Source organism: Corticium candelabrum, chromosome 15 (assembly GCF_963422355.1).
Source record: "Corticium candelabrum chromosome 15, ooCorCand1.1, whole genome shotgun sequence".
Classification (NCBI taxonomy): Eukaryota; Metazoa; Porifera; class Homoscleromorpha; order Homosclerophorida; family Plakinidae; genus Corticium; species Corticium candelabrum.
Genome location: NC_085099.1, coordinates 2,922,636 through 2,946,265, shown reverse-complemented (window position 1 = coordinate 2,946,265; position 23,630 = coordinate 2,922,636). Strand labels below are relative to the sequence as shown.

General features: G+C 39.8%; 6 protein-coding genes across 7 annotated transcripts; 5 read left to right on the top strand and 1 right to left on the bottom strand.

The window, feature by feature from the left end:
* The first annotated feature begins 722 nt into the window (after positions 1-722).
* LOC134191676 (uncharacterized) lies at positions 723-1,493 on the top strand. The gene is made up of 3 exons (XM_062660295.1): positions 723-1,143; positions 1,210-1,287; positions 1,392-1,493. The coding sequence occupies exons 1-3, from the start codon at positions 867-869 to the stop codon at positions 1,409-1,411; spliced, it is 375 nt and encodes a 124-aa protein (XP_062516279.1). The 5' UTR covers positions 723-866; the 3' UTR covers positions 1,412-1,493.
* A 74-nt stretch (positions 1,494-1,567) lies between these two features.
* Positions 1,568-7,111, top strand: LOC134190891 (uncharacterized). Its single transcript, XM_062659429.1, has 13 exons — positions 1,568-1,686; positions 1,796-2,155; positions 2,217-2,348; positions 3,131-3,505; positions 4,613-4,981; positions 5,050-5,211; positions 5,275-5,655; positions 5,886-6,008; positions 6,069-6,164; positions 6,231-6,590; positions 6,643-6,691; positions 6,767-6,936; positions 6,996-7,111. Coding segments are annotated over exons 1-13 (2,694 nt in total). The 5' UTR covers positions 1,568-1,685.
* A 3-nt stretch (positions 7,112-7,114) lies between these two features.
* LOC134191214 (CD109 antigen-like) lies at positions 7,115-9,960 on the top strand. Its single transcript, XM_062659807.1, has 10 exons — positions 7,115-7,263; positions 7,991-8,043; positions 8,112-8,129; positions 8,197-8,248; positions 8,349-8,446; positions 8,504-8,543; positions 8,597-8,681; positions 9,241-9,349; positions 9,414-9,647; positions 9,723-9,960. The coding sequence occupies exons 1-10, from the start codon at positions 7,152-7,154 to the stop codon at positions 9,948-9,950; spliced, it is 1,029 nt and encodes a 342-aa protein (XP_062515791.1). The 5' UTR covers positions 7,115-7,151; the 3' UTR covers positions 9,951-9,960.
* LOC134191213 (C3 and PZP-like alpha-2-macroglobulin domain-containing protein 8) lies at positions 9,960-16,455 on the top strand. The gene is made up of 24 exons (XM_062659806.1): positions 9,960-10,075; positions 10,277-10,342; positions 10,413-10,628; positions 10,690-10,845; positions 10,901-11,017; positions 11,096-11,174; positions 11,242-11,341; positions 11,402-11,633; positions 11,702-11,908; positions 12,236-12,362; positions 12,427-12,603; positions 12,660-12,741; positions 12,803-12,953; positions 13,018-13,095; positions 13,359-13,566; positions 13,634-13,830; positions 14,049-14,198; positions 14,257-14,316; positions 14,369-15,144; positions 15,207-15,297; positions 15,585-15,659; positions 15,724-15,829; positions 15,952-16,093; positions 16,161-16,455. The coding sequence occupies exons 1-23, from the start codon at positions 10,070-10,072 to the stop codon at positions 16,089-16,091; spliced, it is 3,597 nt and encodes a 1,198-aa protein (XP_062515790.1). The 5' UTR covers positions 9,960-10,069; the 3' UTR covers positions 16,092-16,093; positions 16,161-16,455.
* A 130-nt stretch (positions 16,456-16,585) lies between these two features.
* LOC134191421 (uncharacterized) lies at positions 16,586-21,361 on the top strand. Of its 2 annotated transcripts, none has more exons than XM_062660038.1 (16): positions 16,586-16,830; positions 16,891-17,065; positions 17,131-17,264; positions 17,323-17,423; positions 17,478-17,572; positions 17,640-17,836; positions 17,902-17,980; positions 18,045-18,150; positions 18,215-18,301; positions 18,365-18,514; positions 19,363-19,482; positions 19,543-19,625; positions 19,689-19,880; positions 19,957-20,095; positions 20,156-20,245; positions 20,300-21,361. In XM_062660038.1, the coding sequence occupies exons 1-16, from the start codon at positions 16,640-16,642 to the stop codon at positions 21,313-21,315; spliced, it is 2,955 nt and encodes a 984-aa protein (XP_062516022.1). In that variant the 5' UTR covers positions 16,586-16,639; the 3' UTR covers positions 21,316-21,361. The 2 variants fall into 2 exon arrangements, with proteins under 2 accessions (XP_062516022.1, XP_062516021.1); XM_062660037.1 differs by having other exon boundaries at positions 18,362-18,514.
* Positions 21,362-21,453: 92 nt separating this feature from the next.
* LOC134191422 (tRNA wybutosine-synthesizing protein 3 homolog) lies at positions 21,454-23,460 on the bottom strand. The gene is made up of 7 exons (XM_062660039.1): positions 23,281-23,460; positions 23,138-23,224; positions 22,390-22,500; positions 22,212-22,283; positions 22,083-22,151; positions 21,908-21,972; positions 21,454-21,842 (listed from the first exon to the last, which is right to left on the bottom strand). The coding sequence occupies exons 1-7, from the start codon at positions 23,458-23,460 to the stop codon at positions 21,590-21,592; spliced, it is 837 nt and encodes a 278-aa protein (XP_062516023.1). The 3' UTR covers positions 21,454-21,589.
* Positions 23,461-23,630: the final 170 nt, after the last annotated feature.

Sequence of the window (23,630 nt, the reverse complement as noted above, 5' to 3'; positions counted from 1 at the left end):
AATCGGACGGTACAGTACACATGGAGTGTGTCGCTTTGTGCCAGCAACTTGGATAAAAGCACGATTTTTTTAGCATATCCGGATTCTTATGAAATAGGCTAGACTTTTGTATGCGTGTCTAATAGTTGTCACATTTGCTACACCTATCCTTTTCCGTGCAATGGCAGCAACATTTTTGAAGTGATGATGTCCAACCGGAATGTCAAAATGGTTGCAATTGCAATAATTAGATAGACGATATGATCCGGTCACACCAACAGGGAACAATTTCCGTGAGTTGATCTTACACGCGTGATCAGTGGAGCAAATAACGGTCAAATCAGCTAGTAGTTTAGCTTGTAACAAACGTTTTCACTTGGCTATGTCAGCTGATCTGGAGTGTGGTCTGAAAGCAATCATGGTACTTTTTGTAGTCTACACAGTTAATTATGCAGAGCAATTAATTAAACGCTTGGGTTAATTTACTTAGCAGACTTTTTGTAGAATAATCTAGTTTTACTTATTTACTTTGCTTGAGCAGATATTGCAAGTTTGAGTCAAATGATTGTCTGTAGGCAAACGATTATTGAATAACAACAAGACTTTGCAGATCTAGTCTCATACTTTCATTCCAATTTAGGTGGAATTGTTCTTAGTGACACAAATCCAACTGTTGATACAATGACTGATACTTATTGTCAGAAAGACGGATTAGCATTCAGTTACAGTGATCATGACTACAAAGTTCGCTTTCTTTGTCCTTGCCAAAGTCAGTTGTCTTGCTCATTTATAGTCAGGTTGTTTAATTTTGTTTTGCATTTACAGAGTGTGAGGGAAAAGTGGTCATCGATCTTGATCTGGGATATCGACAACTGATTTCATTGACTATGAAGGAATTTGATAAATGTTTTTGGGAGATTCAAACACCTCTTGGAATGCTGATGCAGTTATCTTTTCTATCATCTGATGACCAAAAACTCATTGGAAATCTCAAACTGTGGTTTTTGCAATATAATTCAGACGGTGCTATTGTTTCTAGCTCATTTCAATGGTGGCCTCAAGGCGACCCATACTTTCTGTATGAAAATACTAATGCGACGTTAGTAATACAAGTACCAGCTGCTAACTTGTCAATCGTGACCCTCAAATGTGAATTCTTTTCGGGTATGATGGAGCATCTTGTATGAACAAGTATGAACAAGTCAGTTGTGAACAATGTTTCTTCTGTAGCAATTGTGCCATTCTCACCATGTGACTTTGACAAAGATAAGTGTGGCTGGGATATATCTGACACTGTCTGGCAAAGATGTGAGGAAATGTTGAATTCTATGAAACTTTTACATAAATTGTACTAATATTATACAATTACATTATTTTGTAGTGTAGCTACATGCAACACTAATTTGTATTAGTTTATAGTGGAATGCTATGACTCTAAGTTAGGATACAAAGGAACTTTGGACAGGACAGTCACTGGACAGCCATGTCAGAACTGGAAATCTCGATATACACGCAAACACAGCAAGTTTAATCTGGATAAGTTTCTTGAGCTGGAGGATCATCAGTTCTGTCGCAATCCTGGCAACATGAAGCCACAGCCATGGTGTTACATAAAATCTAAAAGGAAGCTAGAGGTGTGTCCTGTCTTGCCATGCAGTGATGACAAATCGTTACAAACAAATTGTTCATCTGGATCTCAAACTGAAAGTGAGAAGATGGACTATCAGCAAATTAATAGAGTCTAGCTTATGTCACATGTATCTGTATCTATAACTGTTTATACTTAGCTCATTATGTTTATTGGTTTTTGTGATAGTGAATGGGTATGTTTTGTCTCCAAGTGGAGATGCTGATAATTTGGCAGGCTATATATATAGCATTACAAGTCCTGTTTATCAGAAGATGCACTCCAAATGTTTGGTGTTTCAGTACAGAACAAGTGTTCCAACCAGACGTACTCGATTAGTTTTAACTGCTCGAATTGTGTCACTTGGTGGACAAGGCAACATCATTAAACGCAGTTTTAACAATGCAAGACGTTATCAATGGCATAAGGCAATCATGAAAATTGAAGACAATGTACTGTTCTACATTCAGCTGATTGTTCAATCAAGACGAAAGATGTTTTCTGGGGAAGTTGCCATCGATAACATTCACATGGTTTCTTGTGTGCAAGGTGAGTACAGTGTATCTTCTACAAAACAACTTTACTACTGTAAGTGATGCTTTGTGAACAGACATTCCCAAAGACGTTTGTTGGAACAAGAGAGGCTACAAGATGTGTCCAACTACGTTTGGAGGCCCAGGACAATGGATAGACAAGCAGTTCACAAAGACTATTACAACTCTACGGCCACTTCCACCAATGTGTAATTGTCATTTATGGGAGTAGATAGATAGGCACAATCTTTCAATTTAATTTGACTAATAATTTTTATCTTATTAAGAATTAATTAGTTTATTGTGTTTCTGCCAAAAACAAATATACACATACATGCATACATACATACATACATACATACATACATACATACATACATACATACATACATATATTATATTTACATATATAAGTGTGACATGCACACACATGTGTGTACAGTCACACACAGTGACACACACACGTGCACGCACGCACACACACACACACACACACACACACACACAGTGTCACACACATGTGTGCACACACACAGAGTTTGTATTAGCTCGTTTCTACGAGCAGTTTACTACATGTGATAGAGATTGCTGTTTATATAGTTTATAATAAGAGAACATATTTTATTAATTAAATGAACAGAAATGTAGTTACCAAGCAACTGAACAGCTCTATCATGTGTGTTCAAGTTGGCATCAATAGCGAGCAAGTGAGTAAATAGAGGGATGAGTGAATTATGTTTTTGCTTGGATAAGTGAGTGGAGAAATCAGATTATGGTTACAGTTTATTGCAATAAATATAGCAGAGGAAATAAAGAATTAAGATAAATCGTAATTCTTGGCAATTCAAAGGACACAGCATGATGAGGCCATTGTTGTTATGCAATTGGAATAATTAATAGATGGTGGGTGAGTGGGTGGATTGTATACGTCTGTTGATTTGATGAATTTGTCAATTATTATTGTGTTGTGTATTTCTTTTTCATTGTGTAGCGTTTGATGTGATTGGGTGCCGAAAACCCACTTCCATGTTGAGTTTGCCTTTTCACCCACTTGACTACTATGATGGGCTTTTCTATCGATGGCCTCTAGAGCGAGGCAGTGCTCCGTATTACTGTTCAGTTGCAGCCCGAACTCTTGGTTACCCAGTCTTTATTGTTGGATCTGACAATCGCTGCTATGCATCTAATAGTATCGAGTCTGTATTTGCTGCAACAAGAGATGTTCCTTGTCCAGATAACAAGTACTTGTCATTTTGGGTTTATCGTCCTTACCGGTGGCCTGAAAGTTACAACAACAGTTTCTTTATGGTTTATCAATTTGTGCATCAATGGAAGGTCACTTACAACACTATTCGTTATCAAACAGGTCAAGTTTATTTATGTTCAGCAGTACTAGTGTACAATATGCATGTTGCTATAGATGTACATACAGTTACCGTAGGCTGTGTAGTTAGGCAGAAAAGACCGTTATGGCAAGCAGCAAATATGCAATTAAACGGATACGTGTAACAGACACATTTGTCATTCTTGACAATAGAGCTGATTAATTAACTCATTGAATCGCTTGATTGAGCAGAATGTGCATGCAGCTTAACTTAATTAATTAATTTACTGGTGTGTGTGTGTGTGTGTGTGTGTGTGTGTGTGTGTGTGTGTGTGTGTGTGTGTGTGTGTGTGTGTGTGTGTGTGTGTGTGTGTGTGTGTGTGATCATGTATATCTTCCAAAGGGCGAGTCATGACTCTACCAAATTTTGATCAAGCACATCGATCAGATTGTTGTGGAAAGTGAAGGTGTTGTTGTCTTCCAGAGTTCCACGATTTCTTGCTTATGGAACCGCCTCGTCATGCTCCAATTTCTCTAGAGCGGCACATCAGATTTCCACTGAATCTGAACTATCCATTTTTTGACCTTGTACGGTACACACAGAGCTTGTATCGTTTATTATCAGCGATACAGATAAAAGCAAGATTTTTCAAATACATTTGGTCCTTTTAACTATGCCTCCGTTGTTTTTCTGTGTATGTGCATTGTATAGTTTCCACATTCGATATACTTGTTACACTCAGTCTGTTTTGTGCAACAGCAGCAACATCTTCGAAATATCATTGTCTAAAAGGAATGTTGAATAGCTGCATGAGTATACGTGTATCCACAATTTGTGTTGCCTTTACCCAATATCTGGAAGGTAGTGTATATATGGTGTTAATTTGCCCAGGCAATATTTTTATAGGGACTAGTCGTACCATCTAAACTACATCTAGCTAATATCATTTTAGCATTGCTACACCACAGTCTAGTAGAGAGTTGCTATATATATATATATATATGGTTATGTAGAAAAAAGTGTAATGAGTATTTCTGTCCGTTACAACAAATCTTTAGCTAATTAAATTGACTTGCTGACTATGACAAATGGATCTTTGGCTGTTTCTGTGTGCATGTTCATGGTTTGTGTTTGTGTTTATGTACCAGTTTACTACAAGAGTTTCTTGTGGAATGGCAATCTCTGCAACACTGATGTGAACCGTCCATACATTTCATTCACACTCTGGCGTAAAGGCATTCAAGCAGAACACTGTGTTTCGTTTGACTACGAGACATCTTACTACCAACCATATGCTGAGATAATTATTATGTCTGATAATGAGAAGAAACGAGTCAAACGATATACGGCATGGAAAGCACCTCCAATGAGTAAAGGTTGGAGATCTGCTGCCATTGCTCTGCCTGTGAAGAGAAGAGACATTGTGGCTTTGGAAATTCGAATTGTGTTACGCTCTAAGCTCTCACTTAGAGAATACACCAATATTGCAAACCTTACTGTTATTCCATGTTCTAGAGGCCAGTACATGTCTTGCTGTTTGTAATCAGGAAAAACCTTACTAGTTTACAGTTATTGTTTTTTATAGATCCCAGTTGTACGTTTGACACTTCAACGTGTGGCTGGGAACGAGTTGAGCAAGTCTCTTCTTGCAAAGTGACATCCTGGCAACAATCAACAGGCTATCAGTCATCTTATGCTCTGCAGAGAGGTTACTACCCCTTTAACGCAACATCAGATTCCGACAGTAGTCAGTAACAGCAATTTGATTGTTTGAATGAGAATGAGTTACTTGCTTGTTGTCGGTTTTTAGCATTTGGGTATTTGACTCATTATTTTCGGTATTTGAGGGCTAGTAATTGCTATCGATATGAGAAGTGGTTTTCAAGATTAAGGAGTCGTCCTGTTCCTTACAAACAATATCAGTGCTTTAGATTTCACTACAGTTTAGAAACTCTGAGTGCAGATATGATGTGGAGTTATGTTGTGCGATCATTAGTGAATGGATTAATTCAAACGGAATTCTATTTAAAGCCTTCGATGGGAAATGACGAATCTGTAGCAAACTGGGCTATTGGTATGCTCTCTCTGCCTCAATCATATGAAGGACTACTCGAGATTGAGTTTACAATGTGTGATGACTGTATGATTGCTCTTGATGACTTTGTCTTTTCTCGAAGTCCTTGTACAGAGGGTAAGCTGTGTCTCAGTCTGAACTATAGCTGTATTAATGCATGCAGAAACTAAACGTCTTGTAATAGTCTACTCTGGAATCAGTTGTATCTAATTGAGTTAATTTTGAAGTGTTTAGATCAGATGAATAATTAGGCTTGCTATATTGATTGTTTTAGAAGATACTTGACGCAAACTGAATGCATGGTGTTTGCGTGAACTTTCTCATGTTTGTAAATTTTAATTTTACAGTTAGTGGAGGCTGTTCTGCACACAAGCTCCATTGCTCACAATATTGTGTTGATGGTGTGAATGGCCCATTCTGTGCCTGCAGTCCACGATACTATCTTGGCTCTGATGGAACTACTTGCTTGCGTAAGCCACAGTTTTAATGTCAATAGATTCAACTATTTATCTTAGTATTGATTGTTGCAGCAAAGTGCATGACATCGTGTGCTAATGATGGTTCTTGCATTTCACCTGATGTGTGTCAATGTCGTCCTGGCTTCACTGACTTCGATTGTCGTGTTGGTACACTGAAGTATATTGTATCTCAAGTTGTACTGGATGTGCACGTTTTTGTTCTATGATTTGTAGATTGTGGCAATCCAATTATAAGTGACAAAAGTGGTTCTATTATAACCCCAACTATACGTAACCATGATGGTCGTCAGCTTCCGTACTGGGTTAACTGCCACTGGGAGATACAATCTCCTGTTTCTATTGGGAACCATTTGCAAATTACGGTTAGATCGGATCCAGAATTTCGATACTGTGAGGATGCAGTGGTGACACTCCAAACTGATGAAGTTAATGAAACAGTCAATGCCACAGATGCAGCAGATACAGCAGTCACCTTCTATTTATCAACCGAAAATGTGTTTGTTTCATTCTCACATTACAGTCGTAACAATTCTTGTGATGGTGCTGGAGTCAACATTACTTACGAAGTTATTGGTATGAAAATTTGTCGTTAGTTTGTTCTCTCTGTGAGGTTAACTTATTGTAGAGTCCAGGTGTATGGACATTTGCTCTTCTGTTGCAACACTAGATGACAGGTGAATGATATAGTGGGCATGTGGTACTTGTGTTAAGGTAATAATTAGTTAACGATATTTATATTATGGCTTCAGATGCTGTGGAGGCTATGTGATGGTGATTCCTGGTGTACTGCGCCAAGGTGATGAGGTGACAATCAACATGCTTCTACAAGGTGTAGAAACACCTCTAAGTTTGACTGTAAGCCTTTGGAACGTTTTTGGAGACCTTGAGTTTACATCAAACTATACACCTAGACGTAAAGGTCAAAGGCTGTGTGTGTTCTTGTTAGTTGGTCTGTTGCATAATATGTTTGTGATGCAGCATATGGTAACATGAAGTTGGAATATTTTACTTTGGAGGTGTTGTTGATACAATTTTTACTTTTGCAGAAGGGAAGATGTGTTATATTGCTGTTGATCATGTTGATAGGTGCCTGAAGACCTGAACAAGGGAGTGTATGAGCTTTCTGTGACTGGAATGTCAGGCAATCAAGTGGTTATAGATGACAAGACAACAGTAAGTGTTGCCGCAAGAGGTCCCACTGTTCTGGTACAGACAGACAAACCAGTCTACAAAGCGGGTCAAACAGGTGAATTGGTGCAAATTAAATATGATTGCAGTGTTTTAATAATTATTTTAGTTATTTTTATTTTTAAATTATTTTGTTTTGAATCTATAAATAACAGGAGTGTGTGTGTGTGTGTGTGTGTGTGTGTGTGTGTGTGTGTGTGTGTGTGTGTGTGTGTGTGTGTGTGTGTGTGCATACATGCATGTTTATGTCTGTATATAGCCAAACCTTTTTTTGTTATAATAAATTTGAAACAGATAATGCTGCAGTATAATTACATGGTTGTGCTTGTTTTTGTTTGATATTATTTCTGTGATTTGCTGACTGTTTTCACAATGATTGATTAAACGTCAACTTTGGTATTGAAAATGGCATAGTGGCTAGGTGTTCTAGATAGTGTGTTTAAGAGATAAAAGTATTTCAAATTGACTGATTAATTAGCATCCAGCTGCCAAGTTAGCAGTTAGGGTTAGCACACGTGGGTGGCCATGGAGTTATACTTTGTGTATAAACAGACTAAATATAATATAAAAATAAAATATATCTGAAGAAACTAAGCAACACACATACACTTATATCAACTACTTGTACTTAATTAGTATTCACATTGATTGGGGCGAGCCTTGGCGAGACCCTTCCTATGTGTACAGTACTTTGTTGTTGCTGTGTTTAGTGTCAGTTCTCATGGAAGCTCGCCCCAACGATGTCTTCCATTTTAACTAGTATTAAACTATGTCTTTTTCTACAGTGAATATGAGAATTGTTGTTCTCAATTATGACATGAAGCCATCAACACAGGACGTTGGTGTTATTTTCATATACATATATTGATTTTTAATGTAACACATTTGTTGCTTATAAATATTTAGATCACTGTAGAAATATTGGTCAGTACTCTGGTTGCTACTCTATACTACGTGTGCAGGAGTAATCAGTTTTTTAAATTTGTAATAGGATGGAGGAGGTAAGTCCGTGATCAAGTGGACTAACCTGCAGCCAATGAATGGTATGTTGATACTTCTACTGTAAATCTTTTAATACTTTTGTCTAACCTTAATACTTCTAATACACTTTGTCGTTAACATATACATATACTTCTTTTTCAGGACTTGTTACTCGTTCATTGCCCTTGTCATTGGAGCCTACACTTGGCACTTGGAATATCACAGTGATCATGCTTACACAACAGTCACTACAAAGAAGTGTATGCCTGTCAGTATGAATCAGTTGTATTCTACAACAGCTTGTTGCGTTTTTGCAGTTTGTTGTCCAGTTTGCTTGTTTTGATGTCAAAGACTATGGTGAGTTTGAGCTTTTAGATAGATGGCCATACAACTATGTTTTTGTGCTATAGTTTTACCCAAGTTTGACGTTGAGCTTTTCATTCCACGCTACGTTGTCTATGGAGATGCAGATCTAACTGGCGCAGCTGCAGCAAGGTAAGAGAGTTGTAGTTATTTTGGGCATAGCAATCAATGCGTACTATACTGCTGATGGCTTGTACACTGACTCTTACTTGAGTTGGCCTTGTGCATGGGTTTGAATTCATCATACATTTATACTAGTTGTGTGACAATCATTGTTTATCGTGTGCGTACAGTTATACAGAAACTTTGTTGGCTTTCTATGGGTATAAAGTGAACAATGATGTCAGAGGTCAACAACTCAACAGCCATGACATAGTAATTACTAGGTTGTAGCATGACAGACAAGTTAATTAATGTACAAAATTTGCACAGAACTACCGTAGTTGTAATCGCTTTGTGTTTGGGTGGTTTTCATATGTACTTGGATATATATTGGATAGTGTTGCGCCTAGCAGTGGTGATTATGTGTTGTTTTTCAATCTCGATATATTTAGAAGATCTAGACAGCTCTGATTAAATACTATTTTAGGCTATCAACTAATGCAGGCCCTGTTATGCATATACAGGGTTGTGCCTATTGACAGTTTTGTTGACACTCTCTTCATCATTCTTTATGACTATCATTTAATAGGTACACATATGGTCAACCAGTAAAGGGAATTCTCTGTTTGCAAGTAACATCAAAGTTTGAAAGTGACTACTCTTACTTAGAGAGAACATCAATTGAAGTTTGCTATGCTGTAAGTCGTAAGCAGATATTTGACTAAATTTAAGGTTGCATAGAACAAGAAACTGTTTTACCAGATTGATGGACTAGTTTCTTTCTCGTTGCACCTTGAATCTGCAGTGGACTTCTTCTATATTTGGAATGGTGTTCTGCCTAATGGTTTAGAGTTGAATGCCACTGTAACAGAGCGAGGAACAGTTGTAACATACAACATGTCAGCATCTCTGTTTGTCGCCAAGGAGCCTTACACTCTAAGTTTCTTACCAGGAACTCGCTCTTTCTTTAAGGCTGGTTTGCCGTTTTATGTTACAGTAAGTGGCCAACCCAACTTAATGCAGAATCACATATCTTGCTCTCTATTTTGAAATTTACTGTGATGTTGCCAGATTTGGGTTGCAACACCTGATGGTTTGCTTGCCCTTAATGTGTCTGAGGTAACCTTGGTGATCTTTGGTGATGATGAACTATTGGATGTTGTCGCACTTTCTGTGGTGAATGGGACAGCATCACACAAACTATTCTATAGGCAAAACAAGTTTAGAAATTTAATTTCACTGAAGGCAAGACTGTGTTTTGGTATGACTAGTATGTACCATAATTTAGTGATGTGTTGACTCAGGCTACTGTCAATGGTACAAGAGGAGTTTTTTCTGATGTCTCTTTGGTTCATGATGTGCAGTTGTTTCAGTCTCTAGCGGATACGTACATCTCTATTGAAGCAGATTGGCCAGTGATGGTGGTAATTTACAGCATTGTGGATCAATTTATGCACTTCTGTGCAGTCTTTTTATGTATATATGCTTTACTTTTCCACTTGCTCCTGTACTCATTTGCCTGCTGGTTTGCTTGTCTGATTTTATTTGCCATGGTGTGTCGTCGTGTGAAATTGCATGTGTGCAGCGTAGTGTATAGTTTGTGGTGATCCAATTTGTTCTTTTAGGCAGGACACAGTTCCACTTTCACTGTCTTCAGCACAACAGAAATTAGTGAAACACTTCACTTGATGGTGAGTTCACCTGTCATCTACTTTGTAGTGGTAGAGCCAGTTTACATAGATTTATCTATTTTTGTAATAGACTATTTCCAAAGAGAAAATCTGGAATGCATGGAGTGTCTCACTTGTTACACTCTCTTCACAAGAGTTCGGTGGTGTGTATGAGTTTACATTCAGCTTATACATTAACTGCTCTCTAGCACCGGACTTTCAACTTTTATCTTTTTACACAACAAACAAAGGATTTGCAGTAGAAGATGTTGTTCATTTTGTTATCGAAACTTGTTTTGAACATGAGGTCTTATTCTATTATTCACATAGTATAAGTAGTTTTGATTATCATAAAACTACTGGGGTAGGTTGCCTTATCATTCAGTCAAAGTGAAGTTCGTCCAGAAGAATATGTAGAGATATCAGTGAAGACGCTTCCACATGCAACAGTCAGTTTGACTGCTGTAGACAAGAGCGTTCTTTTGTTACCAACTTTATGCAGCAGTCAAGTGACAAGAAGCAACGTGAGCTACAAATTTTAGCATAGCCTGCTTTGTCGTTACTTGCTTAGATCTTTAGGTTGAATATGAAATGTCATTATACTCCTTGTTAGAGGATGAAAGTACATCTCAAAACGATCCTCGACACTGGTGGAAATCATGGTGGAAGACTGTCAAAGTGCCACGTGTTTTTAAGGTAATGGACATCTATAGTATATGTATAGACTGTGTTGTAAGAGACAAGGAAGCTGAAACTTTCTTTCTTATGTTAAAGGAATCTGGAATGAACGTGATCAGCAATTACTTTTTCGGTCTTGGCAATAGTCGACGAATTAAACGTCAAGCTTTCAATGGTACTATATGATTAGCACTGCAACACTGTTAATTGTCACCTTCTGATGATCTATCATATCTTATCAGACACTGTAGATCTAATACCGTCAAGTTTCACATCATTACCAAGGAAACAAGTGCGGTCTGACTTTCCAGAGGTTTGGTTATGGAAAACCATTCAAACCAAGTGGGTTGCTGTTGCTACGTAAGATAGACAATATTATCAACCAAAATTTTGTTGTTACAGTGAACAAGGTGAATGGCATGCGAATCTAACAGTTCCACACACAATAACAAGTTGGATAGTCGATGCGTTTGCTTTGTCTTCAAATACTCCACTGGGGATTGTTGATTCGCCATCCTCTCTTCTTGTTTTCAAACAGTTCTTTGTCTCTCTAAGCTTGCCATTTTCTGTGATCAGAGGCGAAGAAGTTGAAATCATTGCCAACGTGTTCAATTACTTTCACAAGGATCTACATGTCTGTATCAAATTTTACTGTGTAGATTTGATTGATATAATTGTTGTGTGGATTAAACTGTGTATTAGGTTGTGTTGAGTATTGATAATTCAACGGATGCATTTGATTTGGTTGAAAGTTTTACGTCAGGATATACAGTGCTGACTGTACCTGCCAACGATATTTGGACGGCACGTTTTCCAATTGTTCCTCAGAAGCTTGGCTACATACCCATCAAGGTTACAGCAAGATCTAATCTGGAGTCAGACACTGTTTTGAGGATGCTGCTAGTTGAGGTGTGTTTGATAATTAACTTTAGTCTGGACTTGCCATCAAGTATTGCAGTGTTGTATAATTGTTGTTTTGTAATTGTGCTTTCATTATGTATTCTGGTTTCTATATTTTTCCTAGTTTTATTGTAACCTCTAAACTGTTAATTGTATAATAAGATGCATGAATGGTTTTATACAGCAAGTCAATTTGCTTTATTCTATTTTCAGAATGTCTATTTTAAGAGTTAGTTCCTTGTTTACAGTTCTTGATATTACTATATTTTAGCGCTACTGTAGTGCATCAATTAGCCACTGATATATGTTTTGACATCTATTTGTTTCTGTACATAGCTTGAAGGAATTCCACAGGAATATTACAAAAGCATTCAAATTCAAGGAAATTCAATTGCAACATTGACGTTAGATCTTCCTCCTTCATTTGTCAACGATTCAGTTGCAGGATTTCTGTCAGTATCTGGTAGAACAACAAACGTACTGTGAGTGCCAGAATCATCGTTAGTTGAACAAATGATTTGTTGCAGGAGACATTTTGGGTCCTGCAATCAACTCCTTGGGATCGCTATTACGAATGCCATCAGGATGTGGGGAACAGAACATGGTCAATTTTGCTCCAGCTGTAGTGATCAAACAATATCTTATGAAAACAAATCAACTTACACCAGAGATAGACAGTAAAGCTACTCGATTCATGGAGATTGGTACACAAAATTTGTATATTATTTGTCATTTACACTGCTGATTTCTACTGTGGTAGGATACCAACGTCAGCTCACATTTCAGAGGTCTGATGGTGGCTACGCTATTTGGGGTAATAAAAGTCCTTCTAGTAGCACATGGTTAGTAAGTCATTTTATTTGCCTGTCATATGTGTCTCACATGCCTATTGTTACCATGCAGCTTGACTGCATTTGTTTTACAAATTTATGCTCTGGCAATGGATGTGATGTATATTGATGAAATGTCTATGCTGAAAAGCCTTTGTTGGTTAATGAACAGACAGCGATATGATGGCTCGTTTGTTGAAACTGGACAGTGTTATCACCTGACTGTAAATAGTGATCTAGGTGACAGACTATTATGATTGTTTCACTATCACTTTGTCTGTTTTGCAGTGTGGAATGCGAGAGGACAGAGCTACTACATTGACAGCATATTCTTTGATTACATTGGTTGAAGTTGGCAAACAGTTGGCAAGTGGATGTCTTGTTTCAAACAATGAAGTCAAACACTACAGAGAATAGACAGGCAGACATATGGATGAACAGAAAGACAGACACTATATAAAGGAAGATGCAGACATCAATTAGACATGCTTATAATACAAATCACTTGGGAATTGTTTGAAACTTACCGAGTATACGAAACTTACCGAGTATATATGTGATTAACTGTTTGTCTTTGTATGCCTGTCTTGTCTTCCTGCATGTTATTTACTAGATTTATGTTACTGTAGAAATCTTCATCAGGGTCTTGCTTGTGGGCATTACATTACAAAATTGATAGAGCAAGGAAGTATTTGGAGAATGCAATTTCTTCTCTGACGTATAGTGGAAAATATAATGATTACATAAGAGCTATGGCTGCATACGCACTTTCTTTGGCTGGAAGTCCAAGAGCAGACTTGGTTGTCAAACGTCTTCAAGAGAGTGCTATCAGAACAGGTATGTGACTTCTTATTTGTTTTTTTTGCTTACTGAAAAATAGAACTAGATGCCTATGCTCATACAGATAATCATTGTCATTGGATTTGCAACTCTGAGCAATGCAGGAGACGCAACACTTGTTCTACTTCTGCAGGAACAGTGGAGACCACATCATATGCTCTGCTTACATATACTCATCTGAATCGAGTTAGTGATTCTGTCTGCATTGTCAGGTGGCTAGTGGAACAGATGGATGGGAAAGGAGGTTACAGATCTACACAGGTGTATAACTCAATAAAATTTAGTAGATCATTAATGAGTGAAGGTGCATGGATGTAATGATGAATATGATGAGAAATGCAACACAGGAAAGCAACCCTTGCCTGCTGTTGTAAAATAGCAGTTCTAGAAAAGTCAGATAACTGCTGTCCAAATTATTCTTTATTGATAGATCAAGAATACCAGCTCTTTGTTTTATTTTTATTGTGTTACTTGCTTAGGATACTGTACTTGCTCTCATGGCTCTTGCGCAGAGTGGATCTGTATCTGTAAGGAAATTCCACATTTATATCACAAGCTTCTCCATTTCAAACAGCACTTCTATCACACTGACTCATCCCTCAGATCCTATAGCAACACAGAAAGTTGAAGTGCACGTTACTTGCTGATGTTGCCTGTTTTGTGTTTGAATGAAGTTTTTGTCTTTAGATAGAGGTTCCGAATGAATTATATATTGAAAACACAGGCGATGGAGCAGCATTGATACAAGTTATGCTCTTGTGACATGACATTGACTTTTGTCTTACTGTGTACTATTTAGGCCAATGTGAGCTACCATGTTCACAAACTAAAGCCAGACATGTCGTATGATTTGACTGTAACAGCTCATCGCCAACTGGCTGGACAAACTACGTTTTCTGCTAATGATATACCAACACAGTCTTCTCCAATGTGGGTTAATTCTGACTTCACTACTACACCACTGCCACTTTCTGATTGGCCGAACACAGCTCCCCAGGTGACTGTGGAGTCAACTTCCGAAATTACAGAAGCAGTGAATTCTGTGGTGCCAACAGAACCAACTCTAGTCAATGATACTTCTGACAGTTTATCAGATTTGCCACATTTTGAATGGCTGACCACACCACCTCAGACAACTGTGGAGTCAACTTCCGAAATTACAGAAGCAGTGAATTCCGTGGTGCCAACAGAACCAACTCTAGTCAATGATACTACAGACAGTTTATCAGAATCGCCACATTTTGAATGGCTGACCACACCACCCCAGACAACTGTGGAGTCAACTGCAGAAATTACAGAAGCAGTGAATTCCGTGGTGCCAACAGAACCAACTCTAGTCAATGATACTTCTGACAGTTTATCAGATTTGCCACATTTTGAATGGCTGACCACACCACCTCAGACAACTGTGGAGTCAACTGCAGACATTACAGAAGCAGTGAATTCCGTAGTGCCAACAGAACCAACTCTAGTCACTGATAATACAGACAGTTTATCAGATTCTTTTGAAAATTCCTCTCAGGCAATCAACATGACATACAATGAGGGCACCTTAATTGTAGAAGTGTGCGTTAGGTACATGAGGACAGCATCACTTGAAGATGCTATTTCTAGTTATACATTTTTGTGATTTTCAGGTGGCATTCCACTTATGCAGACTCAGGAATGGCCCTTGTTGAGCTAAAGCTGCCATCAGGATATGCCACTGAACATTATGTAATGCAGAAGGTATACCTGATACCTCGTCACTTCATCTATTATAATATACAAGAAATATAGCCAAGATGTTTAAGTTAGTTTATATGTGACTGTATGTTTGTGTGTTGTCGTTGCTGGTTTTTGTGTGTATGTATTGGTATCAGTGTGTGTTGTCCTAGTTTGCTTTGCTGTCCGATATTCTGTAGTCTAGCTACTTGTACAAGTGTATTTGATCAATCTGTCTTCGGATTTCTTGCTTAATTACTCGTGTGTAACTGAAGTATGAAGCTAAAATCCAAGATTTCTTGTTTGTATAGCTTGCTAACTTGGACTACAATGGCATACGTCGGGTTGAAGTCAAAGGAGGAAAGGCTATTTTCTACTTTGATAAAGTAATAAGACGCAACATCAGAGTGCGTGTTGGTATAACTAATACTGACCACACTTGTATTTCAGTTTGAGTCAAACATGAACACTTGCTTCAACGTGTCGTTGATCCAAACTCACTGTGTTGTTAGAGCAAAACCCAGCTATGCTTGTGTTTACTCGTATTATGAACCTGGTAAGCAAGTAACTTAATAACTCAATCCACAAGTAGACTGAGAGGTCAATGCTATTAAGACATTACAACATCCAGCACAATTTTAATTAATAATTAGTAGTTTTCTATGATTTTTTTTGCAGAAATATCAACAACAGTGTTGTACCAAGTACCCTCGACAGAATTAAGCAATTTTTCTGAATGTGCTCATTCAAACAATGTTCAGCACTTTGATCGAGATGAACAGGTTGATAGAGATGTCTCAAACAATCTCACTAAATGATGGTAAACATGATTGCGGAATGACTGATTATATTTTTGTTTTTTAACTCATTGATTGGTCTCATCCAAGATTGTTACAAAGAGATTGACTTGTGACAAAGATCTATCAAAACGCATTGATCTGAGGTTGAAGTGACAGGATTTTTTATGTCTTGCTAATTGCTGAAATGTGATTTGGTCACAGTGCTTGTGCGCTGTAGCTCATTAATTAACTTGTAGGACTTTTGGCAATGATATACTTCAGTGTAGTAGAGTTTGTGAGTGTCAATGTTGCTAAAAAATTTAGTCACACATTGGACTGTGTAGGCAGCTGAATCACTTATTATTAATTAATTAATTAATCTAGCGCGTTATACAGCACCAGTGACGAGCAAATATATATTCTACACTACTAAAAGGGTCTTCTCCAGACTTCAATTAATTAGCTTAATTAATTACTTGTATCGGTGGGGCGAGTCACGTGTTCCCACTCTGGGTTGTGCTAGATAGGCGCCGTTCTTCTTCGTTTACAAACCTTAGTCCGTAACAATGGGTAACAAGTGAAAAGGAATGCAACTAGACGACTGCCTAGCAATTTTATCGCGCGGATGTGGAGACAGCACTGAAAGTACGATAGCAGCTCTGGTCGACAGGTTAGTGAGCGGACGTAAGGACGAATGTGTTCTGCACTTGCTGTCGTATCGCAACTGTCACGAAGTGCTGGGGACGCTTCTAGCGCTGCTCAAGACACCAAACCTAAGGTCGGTACATGCTCGTCCCTGGCTCCACCCCATGTAGTCAGAGATAACATCACTGAGCAGGGTGGCCGGCAATGCGGCATATGTCATCGGACTGTTGGCGGAGACGGAGTTGGGGCGCTTGCGACTTATGCAGGGAAACGACAAATATTGCAACTTTCTCAACGACCTTGTTGAGCTGTTGAGCTGTCGCGATGATGAGGCAGTTTTGAATGCTGGTGGCGCTTTGGGCACTCTGGTATGCATATACACGTCAAATTTAATTTGATATTCAAAGTTTTGATGTTGGTGATTTTTCTCTAGGCTGATACAGATGAATGTCGAAACTGTTTGCTAGGCCAGAAAGAAGAGTCTAATAGAGGAGTCACTCGACTGGCTTTGCTATTGACTTCGAAGTATTCGTGGATATCCAGCAATGCTGCTCTTGTCTTTGCTAGGTCTGTATTTCATGATTTACACTGTATTGTTTAGCATTGATTTAGCATCTTGTTGTAGGCTAAGTTCAACTGAAGAGGGATGCTCAGCTCTTTTCGCTCATTGCGATTGGTCGCTATTTGTGGGTCACTTGATTGCATCATTGGGCGGAGAATCTCTGGGTTTGTTCTTAAGCATTGTGACATAGTGATGTAAAACGAGGTACACTGTTATAGGATCTGGAACAAATGCGGCGATCGCACTCGGTCGCTTTGTCGATGTCGAATGCACTAGAAACCAATTGATTCGTACCTCACACATTGAAGCCATGGTTAGTACATGAAAGTACTCATACTCGTTAACCACGCCTACTTTCTGTTTTGGATACTGTTTGTTAGGTTGCAGGATTAGGGAAGATGCTCTGCAGTGGCGAGTGCAATGTTAAGAGAAATGCATGCTATGCACTCAGCTGTCTCGTCTCGAGCAAGGAAGGACAGGAGAAGTTCTTGCAGCACCCATCGTCACCTGAAATGCTTGAAAGTGTTGCCAGTTTGATTAATTCACATGATAGAGAGGCATCTCAGTTTGCTATGACGTATGTCGTCCTTGATTCTTTTTAATTAATATTGTTTGTCGACGGTGTTTGTATCGTTCAATTAGAACTCTGTATTTGCTTGTGAGTAACGTCTATGGTAAAGCAAAAGCGAGCTCTATCAGTGCAGTGGAGATGAACTTAGAGGTGTGTGTGCGTGCGCACGCGTGTGTGTGTGTGTGTGACCTATAATAGCTATTTACATCCACAGGAGTTCTATCACAACTCGTCTGCATGTGGCAACCTTAAAGAGCAAGTCGTTGCAATTCTTCAACTACTCGTTTACTTGCCCAAGCCTAGTTGTCCCATCATTCAATGTCAGTCCTGTTTGGATCTGGTTTCCACAGGTTTGAGTAACATATACTGTTTAAATATCTGTAGCAACTGATCCTTATACTATCACTGCATCATGGGCTTCTTGTAATACCAGCACGAGCCTCTTTCCTATCAATTACGAGCTATGGCAAGGTTTGTGACTCTGATTTACTATGGTGTGTGTTGTTTCTAATTGGACGTCACGTGCATCAGCAGAGACTGGTATTGTATACAGTGGTACGGATTGTAATTATACTTTGTCTGGGCTCAAACCCACAACAGCGTACGTCTTTAAACTCAGGCTGAGGCTTGGAGAGAATGTGAGTGAATTTAGTCAGGAGACCAAAGTGGTTACGGCTAAAGCAGGTTTGTACGTGAACACACACACACACACACACACACACACACACACACACACACACACACACACACACACACACACACACACACACACACACACACACACACACACATGTCCTGTCCTGTTAAAAAGCTACCATAAAACGGACACGCTTGCCTCCAAGAGGCAACAAGTCCGATGATGGAACATTGTGATTGAAGGAACTCTAAACATCTGTGAACTGTCAATCCTCCTTTACTTCGGAACCATTTGAAACAATTTGAACATTGGATTGCACCCTGTTGTTCCATTATAGGTTTCCTTCTTTCTTCCATACACTTCTGTCTCGCCTTATCACTCTCACAGTCTGTTTCTAAAGGTCCTGGAGCACACCTCACACATCACATCCTGACTGCCACCGGAGCACGTGCCCCCATTTCTCTCTCCAATGTTCCAAACCATCACGACACAATGTACTCCAGCCCACTCTCGACCTCATATCCTCATCATACCATTCCTCCTCTGATAGTTCAATGTCTTAAAATCTCTTCTCATCATATCTCTCCATCTCTTCTTTGGACCACATCTGGGGCAGGGCTGAGGCAACCAACCAAATAAGGTTGATTTGGTATTCTATGGTCTGGCATCCTAGCTAGGTGTCCAAACATTCCAACGTCTTCTCTTCACTTTCTCACATGCAGTCTCCTCATCTCCCCACCTCCTCCTAACACACACACACACACACACACACACACACACACACACACACACACACAAACACACACACACACACACACACACACACACACACACACACACACACACACACCACTTCAGTCATCGCTTTCAAACGTCAGCATGATTATTTGTTTAGCTCCCAGGGCTCCTCAGAATTTTGGTATAACAGGAAAGACGCAAACTCAGGTGAAGCTCAGCTGGGAACCACCCGAGGTTGTCATCGGAAGTCTGAAAGGATACAAGATTCTAGTCGATGGTCAACACTCTGAGCACAAGTCGTTCCGACAGAATGTGACAAATTGCCTTGCTTGTTTAGACATGCAGTTTCTATGCAAACCTGCAAAGTCAAAATCATGTATTGTGCCTGGACTTGAAAGTGGGAGCATACATCAGTTTGGGGTATAAGTAATTTACGATCTGTGGTAATTCCTGTTAAGTAACTTGCTGTTGTTGCGGTGTTAGATAGTGGCAATAACAACAAAGGGTGATAGCGATGTTGCCTCTGTTGTTGGAGGCCCACTAGATGCTGGTGATCACTGTCCATCGAAGCCACATGTGACCGTGCTGGGTCGTCGTGAGGTCTTCCTTTCTTGGTCGCCACCCGTTCAACCACTAGGAAGAACGATGAAATACGAACTGAAACAGAATGGACAGGTTAGCACACAATCGTGGCTAATTCGTTTATCCAGCTTCCTGCTTAATCTTCAATTGGTATTGATCAATTATTTAGGTCATCTACAGTGGTGTTGATCTTCAATACAAGTGCCAACGACTAACACCGCACACGGAGTATGCGTTCACGGTAAGTGCTGTCACAACAGAAGGACGATTCGAGAGTCCTCCGACGAAGAAGAGGACAGCACAAGACTGTGAGCACAAACAATCCACTGTAACGAACAATACCAGCACAGCATTGTTTACTTTCTTAGTTTGTCTAACGCGAGTCAATCTGATACACAGAAGGTCGAAAACAAACTCTCGGCTTGCGAGCATCGAAGGTGAAGACCAGCTACACAGCGGTGAGACGAATTTCTTTGTGTGGAAACTTTGTTTATAAAATTTTTCTTGTAAAGGAATTAAATCTGGCAGTCAACCTCATGTTTCAAAAAATCTACAAAGCCGAAGTGCTCTCCTGTCTAGTTTATGGTCCACACACTTACAAACCAGTTGCACTGATTTGTCTGCAACTGAGGCAAAAGTTGACTCACGGCCACTATCACGAGCACGATCATTTTCGTTCAACAATATGGGGAGAACAACACGACAAAAGACGACACCGATTGGTAACCACCACAGATTGAGATCGCTACAGAAGGGACAAAGATCAAAGTTGACGTCGGCAAGCCGGACTGACAGAAACCACCAAGAACAGCCGACTGCTCAACAGCACCCGCATTGTAAACAGAACCGAAGAACTCCTGATGTCATTCATGTAGACATCAGACTAGCGGAACACACACACGAAGCAAGACCTCGTAGTACCATGACTCACGAGCAACCGAAAAGGCCTACATTGGCTACTCTCCAAAAACAGTCATGTGATCGGCTCGTTCAAAGTTGTGTGACACTCGTCACGAATGTAACATGCCTTCCACAAGCAGCAAGTGGAGATGACCAATTACAGACTGGGCATGAAAAGAAGCCGAGAACAATGACCAACAGACCCAAGGACACGTACTGCACGCATCCCCCTATCGAAAGAAAACAACAAAAATACCCACAAATATTAAGCCACTCTTCTAGACCAACACAAGCTGTGCAAGCAGGAACACAGAAGTGGACTCAAACACAGAGCGGTCGCTTCAAAGTGATCGCCTGCGATTCTGCACCGTTTGCGCTGGCATCCACACACATTCCGCGACCGCTGCCGTTTCACCTTCGAAAGCAGCACCAACATCGCGTTCATATTCAGCAGCAACATTTGCCGCTCAACCAGCATCACAATTTGATGTCATTACGGAACACTGTCAACAGCAGGCAACATCAGCCTGTGCCTTTGACGGTACGAGACGTGCTATGGGGCATGAGACGGTCCGGGTTAGCAATCAACCGGCCGCTCACCCCAGCACAAGCAAAGTCTTGTATCTGATTATTGATTATAAAAAGCCATTACAGAATATATTTATTTTATTTTATTTATTAAATTTGCTGTGGGTACTATAGTGCTGTAGCTATAATGACCTACCACACGACTATAGCTACTAGTAGTGGTATGAATGACAAGTGTAGTCAATATACACGTATTACAGGTCTTGTATTCAAGCGTTCTGCTCTGGTTTCCTCTTCCTACTTTGGCCAGGTAAGTACCTGGTGTGTGACGTCATACATAATATTTTGCCTTACTCTGTATAGACAACTCGATGTCAGGTTTGCTCCCAAGGAAGGACCAACTCATCATCACTGCTAGAGTCTCCAGCTTCGCCACTCTCTGAATCTGTTGTGCAGTTACTAGTGGTTATGATCGACGATTGGGTTGATGCAAGATGCGTGCCAACTGTTAATTGATCACGTGATGAGTGGGAGGTGTCGCATGGAATTGGACCACCTACTCGAGGCACCTGCCCACAACACTTTGCTGCTACAGCGTCTAACGTGCTGCACACATTCGAATGGAGTCTAACGGAATTCACTTTGAGGTATTACAAAAATTAGTATGAAATCACTCAATGCATGACACGTACCTTTCAATTCTTCGTTTGTTCTCAGTCATTCTGTTATTAGCATGATCAACAATATAATCTACATACTAACAGATAAAATATCAAACAGCTATACAGAATTCGGTGCACACACACACACACACACGCGCGCGCGCGCACGCACGCACGCACACACACACACACACACACGACTGACCTCTTGTGACACAAGAAGTTTTCCTTTATCAACAATTGGAACTTCCAAGCCGTGGGTACTTCTCACAGCCTTAATACACAGGACAGAGCAAAATCAAACAAGCACGGGTAGGAAATAATTTTAATTTACCAGCATTACTCTACGCTTCCGACCAATAATCAGACCAGAATTTCGAAACCCAGATGCCAGAGCAGCAGACAGCTAGTAATGAGAAAAAATCATGATAGTAATCCGAACAGCAAGTGCAACAGACGAATGTACAAATAATGGATTGGATACAGAGATTGATGACACTTGGAAGACGTACCATGCTTTGGGCATCTTCAATTGTTCTGCACTGAATGTGTAAAATCATTGGCTCAAACTTCAAACTACCGTAGAAGTCTGGATTCCCTAGATAGGACGCAAGGGATGCCATCTGCAATAAAATGAAATTCGTTACAAATTATGATAATTAAGTGTATACAGTATGTAATATCTTTGTATGTCTACATTCCCACCGTCCGTCTGACTGTCGACCACTAGTTATACCCCTATCTGTTTGTACTTTATTATGTGACTTATATTTTGGAATTATAGCTGAATGATCGCACAGGCGGTACGGTACGTATGGAAGACTAGCTCCCACTTTGTGGCAAAGCAATCAGCGGAAATGGTCCCTCACGGAAGGTGCTCTCATTGCTCTGTTTATCCGTGTGCTGTCTGTCAGTCTGTCTGTCTGTCGGCCAATAATATTTTCAAATAGTACAATCAGCAACCATCTGCACTGCCTATCCATCCTTCTGTCTGTCATATATTGTCCGTCTGTCTGTCAATTTTTCTGTCTGTCTGTATCTCAATATGTCTGTTTGTCTGTATATATTGTCTGTTTGTCTGTTTGTCCGTTTGTCGGTATATTGTTTGTCTGTCTGTCTGGCGCTATATCTGTCAATCTGTCTGTCTGTCTGTCATGCAGTTTGTCTGTCCATTTGGTAAACGTAATATCTATCATAGTAATAAATAAATTTTGCCTGCTCTAATAGCGGCAAGATAGTAACTTCCACCTCCCACCTAACCAGATCGCCAGACGATGCACTGTCGTGTGTCACATAACACCATCGACCTCTCTTCTTGACGACATCAGTAGTGCCGCTGCCAGAGTCCTAAATGGATAATACACACGCAATTTGTACTAAAGGCAACGAAAAACACGTCATACCCGTTGATGAGCAGCCGCAAACACGACTGTCCTACCTGAACACGAACTGGTGGTAACGAAGGAGGGCGATGAATTAATAGCACCGACTAGAGCAAAAATTGGAGGATCTACGTCTCCTTTCTTACTCTTATCCGCCCGCCTTAGCACCTGCTCCTTTTTCGAAGCAAAGCTCTGCAGCATGATTAGACCACGCCTACACATATGCGACGCATTGGACTCCGAGGCACAAAAATGAGGAGCCATAGGGGTTGAGTTTCTATGGCAATGGGTCCCAGACTAGTAAAGTGACCCATCGATAGGGTGTTGCTATTCTTGAAAGGAGACCTAAGAATTGTAATATGAAAACCATG

Coding starts and splice junctions, on each gene's coding strand:
- LOC134191676 (XM_062660295.1), top strand. CDS start 867: ATGAAGGAATTTGATAAATGTTTTTGGGAGATTCAAACACCTCTTGGA. Junction 1,144..1,209: donor CAAATGTGAATTCTTTTCGG/GTATGATGGAGC, acceptor TTTCTTCTGTAG/CAATTGTGCCATTCTCACCA. Junction 1,288..1,391: donor TGACACTGTCTGGCAAAGAT/GTGAGGAAATGT, acceptor AATTTGTATTAG/TTTATAGTGGAATGCTATGA.
- LOC134190891 (XM_062659429.1), top strand. Junction 3,506..4,612: donor CACTATTCGTTATCAAACAG/GTCAAGTTTATT, acceptor TTTATGTACCAG/TTTACTACAAGAGTTTCTTG. Junction 6,165..6,230: donor TGACTTCGATTGTCGTGTTG/GTACACTGAAGT, acceptor TATGATTTGTAG/ATTGTGGCAATCCAATTATA.
- LOC134191214 (XM_062659807.1), top strand. CDS start 7,152: ATGTCAGGCAATCAAGTGGTTATAGATGACAAGACAACAGTAAGTGTT. Junction 8,447..8,503: donor AACAGTCACTACAAAGAAGT/GTATGCCTGTCA, acceptor GCGTTTTTGCAG/TTTGTTGTCCAGTTTGCTTG. Junction 8,682..9,240: donor ACTGGCGCAGCTGCAGCAAG/GTAAGAGAGTTG, acceptor ATCATTTAATAG/GTACACATATGGTCAACCAG.
- LOC134191213 (XM_062659806.1), top strand. Junction 10,846..10,900: donor GTCAAGTGACAAGAAGCAAC/GTGAGCTACAAA, acceptor TTAGATCTTTAG/GTTGAATATGAAATGTCATT. Junction 11,909..12,235: donor TGAGGATGCTGCTAGTTGAG/GTGTGTTTGATA, acceptor TTCTGTACATAG/CTTGAAGGAATTCCACAGGA.
- LOC134191421 (XM_062660037.1), top strand. CDS start 16,640: ATGCAACTAGACGACTGCCTAGCAATTTTATCGCGCGGATGTGGAGAC. Junction 17,981..18,044: donor CAGTGGAGATGAACTTAGAG/GTGTGTGTGCGT, acceptor TTACATCCACAG/GAGTTCTATCACAACTCGTC. Junction 19,626..19,688: donor GGAGCATACATCAGTTTGGG/GTATAAGTAATT, acceptor TTGCGGTGTTAG/ATAGTGGCAATAACAACAAA.
- LOC134191422 (XM_062660039.1), bottom strand. CDS start 23,460: ATGCTGCAGAGCTTTGCTTCGAAAAAGGAGCAGGTGCTAAGGCGGGCG. Junction 22,501..23,137: donor GTGCATCGTCTGGCGATCTG/GTTAGGTGGGAG, acceptor ATTTTATTGCAG/ATGGCATCCCTTGCGTCCTA. Junction 21,973..22,082: donor AACTTCTTGTGTCACAAGAG/GTCAGTCGTGTG, acceptor TTTATCTGTTAG/TATGTAGATTATATTGTTGA.